The sequence below is a fragment of the Ammospiza nelsoni genome, chromosome 3 (assembly GCF_027579445.1).
Source record: "Ammospiza nelsoni isolate bAmmNel1 chromosome 3, bAmmNel1.pri, whole genome shotgun sequence".
Classification (NCBI taxonomy): Eukaryota; Metazoa; Chordata; class Aves; order Passeriformes; family Passerellidae; genus Ammospiza; species Ammospiza nelsoni.
In genome coordinates, this window is record NC_080635.1 from 49043098 (window position 1) to 49061095 (window position 17998).

The 17998-nt window shown below is 42.4% G+C and overlaps 1 protein-coding gene across 1 annotated transcript in view; it reads right to left on the reverse strand.

Annotated features, from left to right (window-relative positions):
* Window positions 1-7953: 7953 nt before the first annotated feature.
* The window catches only part of GRM1 (glutamate metabotropic receptor 1), a 177664-nt gene continuing 167619 nt past the window's right edge, over window positions 7954-17998 (reverse strand). The window contains exon 8 of the mRNA XM_059468877.1: window positions 7954-9115. Coding sequence (XP_059324860.1) covers window positions 8284-9115 — 832 coding nt within the window. The 3' untranslated portion in view covers window positions 7954-8283. The remainder of the gene's footprint in view (window positions 9116-17998) is intronic.

Below are 17998 nucleotides of genomic sequence, written 5' to 3' on the forward strand. Positions count from 1 at the left end.
CTGGTTCCCATTTCAGCTTGCATTTTGCTTAGAAGCCAGATGAAAATGCTTTAGCAGAGACCTCTGGAGCAAGCGAAAAAACCAGCCAGAGTCCTGCAACTCCCTACAGGCATTCTCCCCTGTGGAAGGAGAGAAACAAGTGTGAAGAGCTAGGGCTGGATCTCAGTAAGGTCTAAAGGGGGAGGGAGGCTGAGCCTTGGTGGGCTGTCCCAGACACAGCAGGAAGAAGTCCTACACTCCCACAGACCCTGTGACCTGAGTCCCTTGGAGGAGGATGTCAAGGGGCAACTTCCCATCCTTGTCCTTTTCAAAGCTCTTTGTCCCAAACTGGTCACACACAGATCTTGATTGTCTTGGTGAACAGCACCTGCAAAATTCCCTGTGGTCTCAAAGAGCCTGAGAGGGCTCCATGTGCCCTGTCTCATCCTCAGCCAGTGACAGTGTGGGCACCTTGTCTCCTGTGCATGTGGGGACTCTCCTGGGGGACATGCCTGATCTCTGTAAATCAGTGTTCCCTGCCTTTAGCCCCAAGAGGCCTTTGCACAGAACGTGTTTGTCTCCCCTGTTTCTTCAGTCAGGCTTGCCCCCTTGTGTCACAGGTGACAAGCTGTTTGTGGCAGGAAGAGGGAGCACACAGATAAGGGAAATTCCAACAGAGCGAGTAAATACTGCTTGCTGTGCTGTTTTTGCCAGCTGTGTGTTGTTCATGCTGCTATGAACAGAGGTGCTGAGGCTCAGAGAGCTCTAAATGCAGAAAGGAAACACAAACACAAATGTCTAAAACAAGAACACTGTGCAAGAAATCTTTTGCTACCCGGGTCCTGATCCTGCTTCCAGCACTGCCCCATGCCCAGCCTGCCAGGGACAGGGTATGCCTCACACTGAAGCTGATAACATCTGTCTTAAAAAACAACTTTAAGGAGAGAAAGGCTTGGAATGTTTTGTAAGTGCTGGGGAAAGGTCTGTGCACAGCAGCCACTGAAGATGATGATATCTACTTTAAACAAACCAACCCAGCACTAAGGAGGAAAAGGCTCTGAGTGTTTTCCAAATGGTGGTATTGCAATCTGACAATACAGCTTTATTCTGGAGCTGAGACTCAAAGCCTGGATTTTGCTGGGAAAATTATTTCTCCTTAGACCTGCTAGCATTTCTGTCCTCCTGAGGATTAACTGTATTGTGGACTGTTGTCTTATTTGATGATTTTTATGGCTGCAGCATCTAAGCTTGCCCCAGCTGGTATGACTGTTGTGCCTTCTCATTGTGTGCTCTTTTTTACTCCCTAAGCTTTCACAGACATCACAAATCTTCCTTTAACACTGATCATGAGGTAACTGTAAATATGGAAAATGATTCAAAATTATTGAACTGCATGGTGCCACTTCCACAGTTATGCCATGTATGCTATAAAAAGAGGCTGAGTAAGAATGAGCAGGAGTAAACTGACATTGAGATCAAGGTGAGAAAGAGAGTAAAAGGACTGTGAAAATTTTCTTTTATTTATACACCCTTCTCCTGTGTCCAGGCCTGTGTTGAAAGAAAGGACCAGCTGAGTTTTTAAACATATCTAAAGGTTTCTAAGCTCAGTTTTCACTTGTGTGCATTGTAAATTGGAACCCACTTCCCTTATGCAGCTTTGAAATACCCTTGAGTAGATGAACATCCTGAAGTCATTGAAAGAATCAAGAGCTGAACTGGGGTCAGAGCTGAGGGCCAGGCTGTGATGCACTACGTTCATGCCCAGCAGTGTGACTTGTGCCAGACTGCCCCAGAAGAGCATAAAAAAATGCATTGGAGGGCATGCAGCATAGCCACCTCTCAAAAAGGGAAATGGAACTCAGAAGGAAAATCTCTTGGCACTGTTGCAGAGCTGCAGCCTGATGGGCACTTGCCCCTGTAATTGTGCCAAGGCTGGTGCAAAGGCATCGCATCAAATGATAAGAACAATGAACAACAGCAGCCTCAACAACAGAGATAAGAACAGCATCCTCACAACTGCAAAATGGAGCTTGGGGTGGGAAATGAATCTTGAAGAAACTCAAAAGTTAACAGCACAGGTACTCAGCCAGCTTCTCAGGGAAAATGACATAATTCAGGACTTAACGCTGATTCACACACATTGAGGATCTTGGCACTGAGAGGCTTCAGTTTCTAAATTAGCAACACACAGATGCCCATGAAAATCCTGGCACAGTTAATAACCTTGATAAGTATTCTAGGCATTATTTTTAAGCAAAAAAACCAAAACCATCAATCTAATTCCCCCCCCCCCCCAAAAAAAACATAGCAGCAAAAAATTGGAATAATTACCAAGGTGCCTGCCAAATTAAAATACAGTTTAATTGTTCTGTTTAGTGTTCAAACAAAACATGTAAACACATCCCAGGAAAACACACTCATTCTTGCTTCCTTCCCCAAATAAAAAGACATTGATTTGTCAGTGCATTTTCAAGTCTAAAAGATATATTAAAAAACTCCTATATGATATGTTTTTGAAAACATTGCTCAGATTCAGCTTCCATGAGAGACATCGCTCCCAGTGGTGGTATTTAAGCATTTTGCCTCTATAATTTTGCAGTTTGTCTATTATTGTGTTACCTAACAAGAGTAGCTAAAGAATGAAGAGCCAACTCCTTATGTCTGTTGAGATGCAAATCACAGGAGCTGTCAGGGCTTTGTCAGAAGCCATAAGGGACACGCTGCTGGCTCCACGGCACAGTCCTGCTTGCCTTTCTTGTGAGGGAGATCAAGCCAAACTGCTGCCTTTCTTTTGCTCCATCGCTTTCCCTATGTCATTGGGAACAGTGAAGACCACAGTGGGCCCTGAGTGCCACTCAGACCTCTGAGCGCCAGCAGCTCAGGGAGCAGCAGGATGAAGCTCCCCCCTGGCACCTGCTCAGGGCTGTACGTGCAGCACCAGCATGGGGCAGCACAGGCTGCTGGGCACGCAGGGAGCAATGGACCATCCCAGCCTGGATTATGGCTGTGGGACTGACAGTCTGTTCAGCTGTGGGGGACACCTCACCATGGGCTGCTGGAGGGCAGCTGGGAAACAGCTCCTTTTAAACTATTGGCTTATTTCAAGACATTCCAAGGCACTGAAGTTCCCTGTCTCTAGGTGACACTTGCAAGGAAAATACACTCTTGGTGCATTGCAAAGATACCCTGTGTTGGGAAAGCAGGGACCTGACCAGAGACTGGCCTGCCCTGAGCCAGTCCTCCAGGCACACCATCTTTCCAGGAGGGAAGTCTTGCAGATCTGTTCCTGGTTCAGCCTCAGAGCAGCACGGGGAGGTAGGAGTCCCACACACCATACCGCGGCGTAGGTGGGGGAATGGATCTCATGCCACCTACACATTGCATGGTGTGCAATAAATAAAGTGGGTGGATTAAATGTCATAGATACATACCACTCCTAAACTCTTTATCTGTCTGCACTGTTATCTGTGCCAGCTGCTTTTCCACCTACCTAGAGGCCTTTTGGTTATGGAAACCCACAACTCATAACGATATTTTACTTCTGTAGAGATACATTGCTTACGCCCACAGTGAAACCAAGTAGAAAACAAATGCTCTTGCTTGGTGCCAAAGAGTGACCTGCTCTCTTGGGGGAGCAGTCCTGTTTTGTGTGATTTACTGAGATCTGGAAGTTGAATTAAAGGCAAAAAATAGTTTGCTTGTGTTTTTAGTAGGATACAATTTACCTGTAGTACTGGAAATGGCAACCAGTCGCTCCTGCTCTCTTCTACCATCTCTGCTTGGGAACTTGCAGGGTTTGCCAAAATTTGAGTCCAGGTCCAGATATGGGGCCTGTGATAGTACCACGCACTTGGTAGTGTGGCATTCCTGACCTTCTTCTTTGCTAATATCCCTGTTGGGAATCTTACACAGACAAAAATAGGCTACAGTGTCTGCTTCTCCTTCCCAATGATCTGCAGACAGATACTTGCCAAGTGTCTAGTGACTCATTTATTTGGGAAAAAAGGACGACCACAACAATGCAATCTGCAAACCCACACTTTTCCCACTCCCATATAAGAAGCATTTTTAACAGTCACTCAGACCTTGTGTAGAGTAGATATTAGCAACCTGTTCCCGCTTATGTCTAAAGAGTGATGAATACAAGCCCAGGGGCCAAATTTCCACTGCCTTTTTCCTTTGGTAGCCACTTACTCTGTACAAAGTGTACCTGACACCATCTGGAGACCCAAGTTATTGAGCAGAGGTTGGGTGGAGGGGCATGGGCTGGGCTGATGGAGCTGCCAACACTCTGTCCTTGACAGAAGGATGGAGAGTAAATCTCAAGTGTGCTTTGCTGCTCTGTGGTTCTGCTCCAGCCATCCATTTAACCAGTGAAAAATTGCTCTAGATGTTTTTTTCAGCAGCTTGTGTTGCATTGCACTGAGTGCTCTGGAGGTGAGTAAGCACTGTGTTTCTCTGAGGATGATTTTGTAACTGAATACACTTGGTCAGCAGAACTCTTATTAAGACATAGACAGAAAAGATTTTGAAAACAAAAAGAAAAAGGGATAAAAAAAGAGAAAACCTCTATGAACAAAGAGACCAAACTTTTGGCACTTACCACAGAATGAAATGTCACTGTCTGTACTCCTGCATTGCAGTAGTTGTAGGTGGACTGACTCCTCAGAGATGGGCTCTTGCAAGGCCAGATCCAAACAAAGGAGCCACAAGCCTATTCACAAGTGTAAAGATCAAAGATCTAGGTTTTCTATGTTTAGTGCCACTTGTTTCTGAAAAACCCAGCAGCACTCCAAAAAAGCATCTTGCTGAGGCACAGAGCAGTTCAGAAGACACCAAAAAGTCACAGTGTCTGTGAGTTGCAGAGCAGGAGTCAGGAGTCCCAGTACTTTGTCCAGAAGCAGTAAAGGTAGGACACAAAATGCCAGGTGGATCAATGCCTATCATTTATAGCTGTCAAGAAAGCATATTGCAATTTCCCTGATGGGAGAAGCAGACATCACAAAGACAATTTTCAGAGAAGGGCTGGTGTTTTCCCATGTCCTTGGGAAGCAAAATTTTCTGTCATTTCCTATTGAATTCTCTTCTACTACTTGTCTGCCTGAATGCATAGTTACCATGCTTCTGAATTTTATTAGGAAGCCAAAACACTGAGGATTATTACCTAAGCAAAAGTCCTCCAACCCGCCACCATCTCACCTTCATGACACAATTTAATCAATACCTACCTTCATTTAAATATCTCACTGTCTCTTATTCATGATGCTGAAAAGCCCTGGAACAATGAACTACTATACATCACTATTTCCTACTCAAGAAACAAAAAATTAAAAATTGTGGCATTCTATTTTTAAATAATAAATAGAAAATATTTATTTTACAGCATTTTCAAGATCATTTTGACAAAAAGGCAGTTTTCATCAAGCAGTTGACAGACCAAAAGAAAGAACTTCTACAGAAAGCTTTGTAGCTCATACAGCTGCATACACAAGGTGACTTCTTGCTCTTTAGATATATTTACGTACGTGTATGTTTCCAGTTTTAACAATTACAAACTAAAAGCTAATATACTGAATTTCAAGAAAACTCTTACTCATGATATAATTACATTGCAGTAATAAAATCAGTGCTTAATATGTTCAAAGCAGACAGATATGAAAACAGTATAGTACCTTGCCACATTGCCATCTCCTTGTCTATACAAATCTGCTGTATTTCTTTTTCTTATCTCTCTCAGATCTTCAAAGACTGGCTTCTTAGTATCTGTGCTACTGACAATGTGTGTTTTTGGAAACAGCACAGCAGATCTTATACTACAACTGTTAGCAGATAGAATTCAGTGCAGTGTTCAACAAAGATGGCATTTTTCTCACTGCTTTAAGGAGTAATCAGCATTTTAAATAAAAGAAACAGAAACAGAAAATATCCCCCTAAAGGCCCCAAGCAGAACAAAAAATCAACCAACTAACCCTCAGCTGTCTTCAATTCATTATAGAGACATCAACATACTGACAAAAACTTGTCTTTGGGCAAAGTCATTTCATGCTTTCCACATCAGGACGATGATAGCAATTGGCCACAAGTAATATTGAAAGGAGCAAATATTGTGAAAAGAGGATGAGAAAAAAAGACTGTCTCTGATTTTGAATGGGAGCCAAACATTCCAAAACCAATACTGCATAATTAGGGAAAAACTATGAGATTTGGATCTTCAGAGATGAATTGATAACAAGAGGGACTTTTTAAAATTCAAGTGAAAAGAAAGAAAAATACTCGAATCATGATTAATTCAGAAAAGCTCTGGTAGAATATTCAAAAGAAGCATGGTTAAAATCAAGGTTTGTAACTACATTAACAGGAAGACATTCCTTTAAAATATTTTTTGAAATAAAGCGTGGAACTGTGGGACAGATCATCGTCCTCAGCTGAATTCAGCAGCACTAGCAAAGATCATAGCAGCTAAAATCCTGATCTGTGAATGTATAATAAGCACATTTATAAATAGGTAATCATCATTATAATTATGTTCAGACCACAGCAATTAGACCTGGACTTTTATCATGCCAGTCATTAGGGAGCGTTAGATTAGGCCCATCTCTAGGAAACGCATGAAAGATAGAGGAGGAAGAGGAATAAATGACAGAACTACAAATGCCTGGAAGTGACCTTTAAGCTATATTGTATACTAAACACAAGAAGTGAATGCATAAGAAAAGAACAGGCAACTAAACATCATAAAGGGTTTTAAAGAATTATCAGTAGCAAAACCTAGGAATTTATGCACACATTAAGCACTGATGAAATTTCCTGTCCTGACATGATTTCATTTTAAATTATCTGAAGCAGTGAAATAGTTCTTTTACTTTTCCTGTCTCTCACCTGCAAGAGTTCTAAAACGGACTTCTTTTTGTTAGGTTTTGTTCTTTTTTGGTTAGCCACACTTGCTGCAAAACATGTAAAATAACAAGTTCTCAATGCACTGGTTATTAATATCATATATCTACTTCATAAAATATCTGCAAAACAAAGCACCCTATTATAAGGGTATCGACTGTCTCAGCTTGTATATGAAAAAAAGGATGTGTTAGCACAGCATACAAACCTTCAAAGATCTATCGAATATTTGTACCAACGCGATATAAAAACATGATTTAAACATAAAAATATTCATAGTATATAAGACAATCTTCCAGTGGTAGTTATTGGACATTACTCGTCACACACACCGTACCCACGCATACAGATACACAAACGTACGCTCACTCTCCTGCTGGAGGCTCCGAAACCCCCAGCGTGGACTTGCCCTTCCTCCAGACTAACAGTTGTTGCTCTAAGTAAACAGTTATTTCTCAATGCATTTGTTTCCAAAGTAACACAAAGGGATGATGCAATGGCATGGCAAAATACATTGTTTTATGAAAAGATAGTCAATAAATATTGTTCTGCTACAGGAAATGTTGTGTAACAGTTTAGCCACGTGGTTTGCAACCTTTTACAAAAGGGCAGTTTTTTTAAGTCCTTATCATGTTACAAGTACTATGGCAAGGCTTTCTTCAGAAACCTCTTGAGTCTTAACTTGATCATATTTCTTGCTCTGTTCACAATCAGCATTAAAAGAAGCCCAAATCCCCCAAAAAGCAGCCTAGTATGAAGGACAAAATCGTTCAGGTAGGAGTCAGTAAGAGCCATGTGCTTTCACATTATCTCATCTCCTCTCCCCAAAATAAAGTTCCACAGTTATACCACCTGTAGAAACCAGGAAAAAGGTATTTATGCATATATGTCTCATATACAAGTAGCTGTGTTCCCCCGCACCACACTCTGCCCTTCTGGCTCCTGGGTGGGTTACTCCCATAGCAGACAGACAGCCATGAGGTGTGCTAATGACTTCTCCAGGTTGCACTCCCCAGAGTCCTTTTCAAGCATTGCCAAGAAAGGGTGTGACTAAGTGTGATTATATTTTTTTCCTGCATGTTTATTCTTTTTTTTTTTTTTTTTTTTTTTTTTTTTTTTTTTTTTTTTTTGCTATAGAAGTTGTTCCTTTAGTTTGTGCTTTGTTGTGGTTTCCTAACATTTTTCCACAGTACATTTATTTTCAACAGATAGAGAATCTTGAGCCCTCAGAATGGATGTTTTATTTTCTTTTTGTTTCATTTTAGTTATTTAAGTGCAGGATGAAATTTTTGCCCTGTCATTTGTCACTTTGTTCTCTGCTCTCTCTCCCACAGCCCTGGGAGGCTTGTCTCTGCAAGTCCTCCCAGTGGGCAGCTGCCAAAGTCCTTCCTGTCTTGTCTCTTGCAGCATCTACAGGGTGGACGAGCTTTGCTTATAATCCCTCAGGATGACAGTGGCGTAGGTCACATCTGGAGGTGTGCAGAGCACCGACTCCGACACGGGGGAACTGGGCACGGAGCTGCCCGAAGCCACTGAATCCCGGAAAGGGGACGGGGGCGTCAGCGCCGGAGAGTCTTCGAGAGTCAGTTTGCTGGTTGCCGGCTCCTCGTCCTCCTCCTCCTCTGTGCTCTTCTCATACACATATCCCTGAATGAGCTTCACCTTCTCACTCTCGGCTTCCTCAGCCGGGGGAGACAGGGGCTCCTGGCTGAAGGCAGCCACCTGGAAGGGCTGCAGGGGCTGCTGCGGTGGCGGAGGTGGGCAGGGAGGCCGCACGCCGTTCCCTGAGCCGGGAGTGGGGAGGACAGCGTTGAAGTCGGGGATGCCGGTGGCAAACTTGTTGACCACTCCTTGCAGCTGGTCCATGAGAGACTGTGGCTGCAGGGGCAGGGTCTTGGGGGACTGCTCAGGCAAGAAGAGTTGGGTTTCCTCCGCCGTGGCCTGCAGCGGGGGGGTCGTTGCCACCCGCCTGTGCACCACCATGGAAGGGCTGTTGGACTGGTTGAGGTGAATGGGCTCTCTGTCTTCTTCCTCCACCACATTGTACAGAGTCTTAGTGCTGATGTCGGTAAAAGTCAGATTTTGGCCGTGGCAGTCTTTAGTGAGGGGTTTGATCACCGCTGTCTGATTGCACCCTATCTCCTGGTTCTTCACATGCACTGAGAGTCTGTGCCACGTATGTTCCCCCTTTGGATCTTGTCTTCCACCTGGTTCAGACCATGACACAGACTTTCCATTAGAACTATGAACAAAATAAAGATGGTTTATTTGCATTTACATCACGAAGACACAGGCAGTATAACAAACAAGCCTACAAAAATACTAATTGCTTTGCCTCATTAGTAAGCCTCCCCCCACCAGTTTTTCATGTCCTCCCAGAAATACTACGTGAGAAAACAACGCTATGATTTTCATCCAAAAGTGATGTTGGTTTTCCATCCTACAGCCAACCTGGAAAGGCTAGCCTGCGGGAAGGGCTCTGGGAGAGCCATCTGTGGTTTGAGGACTTGAGCTGTCATTTGGTATCTAGGTTTGCTCACCATTTTGCAGGGGAGAAGAAAAAAAACACAGGAAAAAGGTCACAGGAAAAGATTTAATTAAGCCTGATTTGCAGCTTATAAGAAATATTTTCAAGCTGTTGGAAGAAAAACAATCCACAGTCATAGCCTTTGGCAAACTGAGTAGAGACATAAATTGTTTTTAACCCCCCCTTTCCCTTTTATTCCCTTTTCCCCTTAGAAACAGATTAGCTAACAGAGAAATGAAGAACTCCCAGGGCTTTTATCAGGTGGGAGGTAAATGCACTTCTTCCCGGGTGACTGTTTATTTACAATCCAGGCTAAAATTCTGGGACTGAAAACAGTTGCTTTGTGTGGGAGGAGGAACAAGCAGCAGCATGACCCTGGTGAGTCAAACTCTCTGACTCCTCATACGGGCTGAGTCCCACCAAAACTCTGGACAGTTTGGCTGAGTGAGGATCTGAGGGTCAGGTCCCACTCTGAGGACCTGTGGGATTTTGCATTTCCCTGTGCCCTTGGAGGGAGCAGCGCTCAAAGCTGAGTGGCAGCTTATGAGCAGCTGGTGGGATAAGGAGCTGAGCAGTGCTTTAGAGGACCAAGCAACTGTTTAATTGCAGGTCAGGCAGTAGAGGTGGTTCACAAATTCTAAAATACATCATCTGGGTGCAAACCAGAGACGGAGAGAAATTCTGAGATGATTTATCCGTAGCATCCTTATCTCAGGGTTTCATCCCTCAGGGACCAGAAGCAAACAAAGGATTACATTTCAGACCCTGAGACTGCCACGCAGATGGGAGACAAAGTGAGTGGAAGGCTGGCACAGCAGCCTCACCTCCTGCTACTGCACACACCAGAGGAGATTGTTTCCCCTACAGTATTGCAGTATTGTTGTAAGCATTTTGCTTCCCTTGCTCAGAGTCTCATGGTTCTCTTTTTTAAGGAGTAAATAATTGCCACTTGAATTTTATAAAAAAACCCCATATTGACTGACTTTGTCATAGCTGGAAGAGACTGGTACAAGACATCTAGTGTTGTAAATCTGTCAAAACAGAAAAGAAATATACATGACAATGTGTCATTTTTCTGTTGAGCAGTAAGTAGTCCTAGAGAAAATAAAAAGAATTTTAGGTGGATCCAAGCTGGGAAGCTCATCTCCAACTCCAGACTCCAAATGCTGGACCTGTGACTCACCACCTCTGTGGGAACTGGGGCATATGAAAAGACCAAACTAAAAAATTCATAACTCCCCAAAGCATGTAGTTGGTAGGACCTGGAGTTGTTTTGATTAAGAGCTTTAACCTAAGAGATAAGAAAGTCATGTTCTGAACTGAAGAAGGAAACGTCCATATTATAGTGATCAATGAAAAGATAAGAATGAAGGCTTGGAACCCTTCCTGTTTTGATCAAATCAGCTATAGTATAACTTTTTTTTTATAATGTGCTATATAGATAAGCAAATGAGTGTAACTCTTGGGTGTGAAAGTTTTTTAAAGTAATGTTTAACATGCCAAGAACTGCAAACTCTTCACAGAGAAACACATTTGGTCTACTTTAACTTCAAAACAAGTATCTTCTTGTAGACAGGAAAATAAGTCAAGTGCTCTTGTATTTTGCTGACGGTGTAGCTTACAATAACTGCAAAGGGCTTTTCTAAAAAAATGCTATGATTATCTTCTGCCTTTTGTACTAAGTCCATTTCTGCATCATTTATTTTTTCACATCTAGTGCTGGTGCATCACCTCACTTTTGAATCCCTCCTTACACCATCTGTTTTTTCTCTATCTTGTTTTATTTCCAAGATTTTGTATTTTACATCAAAGGCAAGCACAGCTATTTTAAGGAGCTCACTACCTCTGTCTTCAAGTCTTGCTCCTATTTAGTTCATTTCCCTCTCCCTCACTCTCAAATTCTGCTCTTACTTCCTTCTTCTGTAGCACTCTCCAGAGTCTCAAGTCAATGGCCATGCCTAAACTGTGCTGGTACTGCAATGTCCAAATGTGAGCTGACCATTTCATCTAGATTTGTCTGGTAGCAGCTTGCTCCTTGGGGAGAGCTGGTCCTGCTTGCCTCTGCTTGCCTGACCTTACTGCTCATGGCTCCAATGGCCTCATGACAAAGAGCTTTAGGGCTGCAGTGGCTCTCTGTGGAATCCATTTGACAAGATCCATGGATTATTTGCCTCAGATTATTGTTCCAGCTCTTTCCCTCTAGTTGCTATGTCCAGGCACTGCTAGCCTGTTAATGAGTCACATTTTGAGATGGAGTTCCAAGACTGCCATAGAAATACCTGGGCTCTGTCTTGCTGGATGGCTGCAGGGGGTCACATTGAGTTTTCAGGAAGAATTAATCATTAAAATGCAAGAAGAGCACTTGTTATGCTGGAACAAAGAGCAGCCATATTGAATATCATTAATTCACATTTAGACAAAAACAAAGATGGGTCTGGAAAAGCTCAGACCTGAACTGAGTCTCAGTGAGAGAAGGAGCTGTCTCACTTGTGCAAAGCAACGATGACAATCCTGACTGTGTGGTCATCACTTGCTAAGTGATTGCCATCTCCTCTTTTGAAGGAAACATCCATTGGAGAAGGCCAAGATCAAAATAATCTGCCTGGGTTAATGGGAGAAGGGATGGATTTCCACAAAAAGGCAAGAGATGGTACCAAGCCAGGTCACAGTGAGGGTATTGAAAACCTGATGTTCATTGGCACAGTGACAGGACAGCACCAAGTGGTGTTTTCTTCATTTTATCAGTAGGGTGATTACCAGTTCATATCCACCATGTGTTCATTTATCTTTCCTAACTCTGTCCTTTCTCCTGTCAATTTCTCATAGGATTTAGACTTCACACTTTCTGCTCAGAAGTAAACTTCTTGGAGTCTCAAGGGATCTTAAGGTTTGCACTTGCATATACCCAGTGTAATACTCCACTTACTATTTCTCCAGATCCTCCCATCTAGTCTACATGTTCAGGTAGATTGCTGGATATCCTATCAGCACACAGGGTGGGTTTGCTTTTGCTTATAGGCAAGAACATACTTTGAATTTAGATGCTTTTTCTCAATTTTTCACCACAGCTTTATCTATGTGTTTTGTATTTTAGGGGAAATAGAAGTATATTTTTGGTGTGAGTTTTTATTAATTTCATGAGCAGAGCTTTTGCTATTTTTGGTAATTCAAAATTTTGCTTCTAATACATGCATTGATCTTTATAACATACTCTCTGTATGACTCTGGGGCACTTTCAGCTTTCTTTCTTTATTGTAGACACTAAACAAGCTGCAAAACAACTTCAGATCCTAATAGTTACTTCCTGAAATTCTTTGAAAGAACTGATGCACCCAAGTCAGAGACTATGGTTCAAAATGGTCCAAAATGCCTGCCCAACAGGAGGACATGCCTATAACTTGTTAGACAGCTCACTGTCCATTGTTAAGTATCTCCAGATGACCAAAATCTGGTCCCTCCTTGTGATCAGGAGTTCCCCAGAACCAAGTCCAATTTCAGGCCAAGAACAGAGTCCTGCTCTTGCCAGTTCTGGAGGATCTGACCTTATCGGATTCCTTGGAGTAGTGTCAAGTCTGAGTACTCCACAACAGTTGGCTTCTCTCCCTACTTCAGGATTCTGAGGATGACTTATGTTAGACGTTGATTAGAAAAGGTTTCTTTACATCTCAGAGGCTGAATGCTTCTGAGATGAAAAATTATTGTCACATTGGTCTAAGGTAAGTTAGACCTCTGATCCTTTTACCAGAAAAGTTATAACCTGATATCAAGCATAGAGAATTAAATCACCTTTGAGTCTTGTGGGCCTGAAACTTTGTCACCTTTTTTTTTTTTTTTTCCTTGAATGTTTTATGCATGACAATCCCTAATTGATAGCACATGAAATAGTTAAGCAGGGTAGTATATTTCCTGATGAGGTTAACTCCAGGAACCCACAGGCTGGAAAATGGCTTCAGGCCCGGCTTCAGATGCAGTCAGGCAAAGTGTTTGTGAAAGAGCCCTTTCTGTTAAAACAGGAAGGGACATTTCTTGATCTGTAAAGGGTTTATACTCTGTTTTGTCCTTTCAGGATGCCAGAGTTGTGGTCTGCTATCTTCTTCAAGTGGCTGTGAGCTGAGGAAGAACCTTAATTAAGATTCTTAATCTTGCTGAGATGAGTGATGCAGTCGTTTGAACCAGCTTGGTGGTGTTAGACAAGACAGAGAGCAAAGATTTAATATATAAGGCTGTTTGTGTTTTTTTAAACAACAATGGTAATTAATCAGAGGAAGAGGAGAATATTATGGGAGAAATAATAAACATCACCTATCTTTCATTGCCAGCCCAATGTTTTGGCCCAACCTACCTCCTTGTAGTCACGGTGGTAACTGAAATGCCACAGCCAGTAGGAAGCACTGGGATAACCTGGCAGTCCCTTCTATTACAATAAAATTTTAGGAATGAATATAAAATGAGAACTGAGAAGCCTATCAACTTTGTCAGGAAAAATTAAGTCTGAATCAAACCCTGACCTGTCTTACCAGCAGCCAGAGGAGGTCAGTGTCAGGCACTGCCCAGTGACCAAATGCTGCTCCTCCCTTCAGAGAGCCCAGGTACAGCCATTGGCAGCTGGCTCTGGAGCGTAGCACATGCAGAGCTGTCCCTGAGCACTGACACAGGTGACCAGCATTTGGAGGCAGTGGGGTGCAGAACAAAAAGAAATGCCCTGTTCAAAAGCTGTGCATTGGACAAAACCTTTCTCATCTCTACACAGCTCTTGCTGATGGATGCCATTCTAGGGAAGCCAGTGGAGGAATTTCTGCCCTGCCCAGAGAGAGGCAGTCAGTAAACTACAAACTTTCTCCAGCCCTGCAGTCAGGTAAGTGGCAACGAGCTAGACTAAAGCTCTGTCCTGCTCCTGCCTCACAGTTCCCAGGGCCTAAGCTAACAAGCTGAAAATTTAAGGCTAATACCTGCACTGCAGCACACTGCAGGTGCTTTGCTGGTGTCCCCAAGGTCTCTTCTGTTATTGTCTCCATTTCAGTAAAGCCACTGGGGCATGAAATGTGATTAAGGGAGTGAGCAGGTTCTAATCCAGGGTAATGATACCTCCCTGCACTGAGCAGCCACTCTCAGAGCTGCCACAGCCATCCCTGCTGCTCATTAGCAAAGCAAGCCGTGCTGGTCTGCGTGTGCCTGCAAGCCTAACTTCTAGAGCACTGGTTCTAGGGACCCCTCTCTTAAACCGGGGTTGGTAAAACTTCCCTGCACTCTCTCATCAGTGAGGGAGCCATCACCAACCATAGTCCCTATCTGGTGTATGCTAAGGAATTTTGCCTCATATAATCACCTAAATGAAAAAAGAAATCACAAACCAATTTCAGCCTTAGCTCGTTTACACTATAATCTCTATCTTGGTGACAAGAGGAACTTAAAACTGTTCTCACAGCATGGCTCCAGTGCTTTTGTTAGTGCTGTATAATTAGAGCAATGTTTAACCTCCCACTTATGTTTCTGGAAATTTAAATTACTTAACTAACTTTTCCTTGTTGCTCCCCTCCTCCCTTTACCCACCTGCCCTCATCCCTCCCTCCCTCCTTCTTTTTTTTTTGGACAAAATTGCCTTGAGCATTGGACACAATATTCTATGTTAATTAGAGCACTGCTTTAAATGTATGATGCAAACAGCTACAAAAAATATAGGAAAACATAATGATGTCATACTGTCTTGCCAGGGCAGAACCTGATGATACTTAGAGATGTTGTGAGTGAGCTCAAGTCAAGAGCTGCCTTTCCAACTCTCTGGCCACTGGTTTATGTAAAATAAATGTAACCAAATAATTTCCTTCATAAGCTACTCTAATGCAGAAGTTAAGCATTACTTTATCTGAGTTGCAGATAGGCTTTCTAATGTATATTCACCCTATTGATAATTGGGATATTTTTCTCTTTTCTAAATTGAAATCATAATATTATACAGTCTGTAATGTGGATGCATTAGCTATGCCTAGGCTGAGTACCCTGTGATGAGATTCTGGTTTCCATCCACAGGGTCTCCAGGTTGGGATCAGACCCTTGGGCAGGATCAGAGGTTGGCAGCCCCCCTCACCTCTCTGCTCTGGTCACTCAGATGGGGAAAGCTGGAACAGGGCTGGGGTCACTCACTTTACATTTGTGCTACCACAGAAGTGGGTTGCTGCTAGGCTCATACCTGGCCCTAGGGGTAGGGAATTACTTCCAAATCAAACAGCTCAGATATAGCCAAAGGTCCCAAAATAAGTAGATTTATTCACTTTGAGACATAACAATAATTTTAATGTACATAAGCTTCTGTAGAGTTGTGAAAATGGGGAGAGTGGGAGATGGTGAGATAAATGGTCAATGCATTGCTTCAGTGTAGTTGAAGTCCCACAAGTTCAGCATGTATCACAAATCTACCTAGCTCAACAGAGGTGTGAGACTATTACACTAATAATGTGTATGAAGGTCTGACTATTCATGATAATTACTACTAGAAATTTGTATTCTCATCTGAAATACAGAAGCTGTGTCATATTTCAGTCATCCAATATTAGTGAAAAAATTTTCCACTCCTGTGTGTTCATTAGGTGCTTTGGAAAAAAAAAAATCAAATAACTACTAAAGTGTTGATTTGAGAAAACAATCTAATAGATAATACAGAGTCAAGATAATAAACAATTTGTCAGAAACAGCAAGAAAATTCATCCACTGCTCAAGAAATGAAGATGAGAAACCTGCAAATCAAAGTGAAATTTAAAAGTGCTCTTAGTAGCTAATAGCTTTTAAATCTGTTTATTTCGTTCTCATTAACAAGTAAAGCCCACTGAATATTCAGAATTAATTCATCCTCCTGAATAATTTTTGTAATTTTTTAAGGATAATAAAGTTAATGCATGGGAAAACACGGTGTAAGTCATCATAGGTCCTCTGGTATCAACGGAGAAGCTCATTTGGGTTATCTGAAGGTGTGTTTCATGCTGCAAATTCAAATAAATGTTTATGACAGTGCAGCCAGTGCCAATGCCTGACCTGAAGCATTTATTCTTACAGGCTCAGAAGGGAGAACAGTTGATAGAACCTGAAAACTGAAAAGTACAATGTTTTGAGCAAAGGAACCTAGAAAACTTAGGAACATTCGAAGAAAATGCTACAGTTAAGTTCATTTACAAAAAGTGTAGGTGGGTGCAACTAAGGCAAAATAATCTGTAGGACTGGGAGGCTGTGAAGATCAACAACCTTCAAAAAACATTACATCAAAAGAAATGCCATGGACCTGCTGTTGAATAAGAAATAGTAATTAATGAACTTGAATAGAATAAAGCCACAAAATTGCCCATGAATTCTGTATTCCCCACTGAAAAGCACCACACCATGGTGCAGAAATCAGCAGATCTTTCCTATGAATGCAGTTTAATAGTAATTAGGACAGTTGGAGGTTTTTCCTTGCTTTCTGTAATCCTCTGTGGTTCTGATGGAAAATTATTTGGGCCACAATGCTTTTTACCAAAAAGATATTGACAAGCTGAAAGCTGTATAGTGAACAGCAATAATAAAACATTGGGGACATAGGACAGAGTGCATGAGATAAAACTAAAATATCCGAATATATTCTGGATTTTTTCAAGCATCTCGAAGGCATTAACACCAAGGCTGAAAAGTATTTCACATGGCATAGAGATGCCCAACTGAGAGTTCTAAATGAAGCTAAAAAAGGGCCAAATTATACTACATGGCCAGAATATTTCCTAGTCTCTAGCTGTATCAGAAAAAGGAGCAATTCCTTATGAACAGAAAAACCTGCTGCTCTGGATATTTCCTGCCAAAAAGTGTGCAACCCTTACAGGGGTAGTGGTCAATGAGGTCGTTCTTCCACAATAACTTGTCAAACTCTCTGGCATACTTGAGAATAAAATAAATTCCCAGCAGTTTAAACGGGGCTTAAAGAGCCATCAGACTCGCCTTAGCATGCCAGCATTTTGAGTGCTTAACCCTGTGGCAAACTTAGCCGAGTTGCCACAGGAAGCTTAGTCATGAGGCCTCTTGCTTGTAGTGTACAGCTCGCCCTAATATGCTGCAGTAGATAAAGCAGCCTGCAAAGCCTGTGGGTTTTTGGGTGCATCCGAAAGTTCCCATGGTAACGAATGTGCAGCTTCAAAAGAAAAAAGCCCTGAAACTCCAAGCTGATGCTTCTGGGTTTAATATGATAATAAAATGTTATGATTCTATATTTTGATGATTCTGCATTTCTAACCAACTCCAGCGTTGTACAGAGAATGGAGATGAAGATTGGTGAAACAAAGTATGCTAAGTATAATATGCATCAAAACACAGGACAGTTTCAAGAGTTTGCATCTACTTGCTTGTAGGTGGGAGCTGAGGGAAACCATAGGACATGTGGTGATTTCCAGCATGTTGGGGTAATGAAGCAGGGCCTCCTAAGGAAATTCTGGACTTACAAATTGCTGGAGTTCTGTTGGATGAGATTGAGGCTTGAGACCAGGTGGTGGTGATGGGCAGTTGGTGATATGATGGACAATTGTCTACTGCTCAGACTGGGCTGTGTGGCCACAGGGAGCTCAGACTGCAGATGGAGGACGTGCC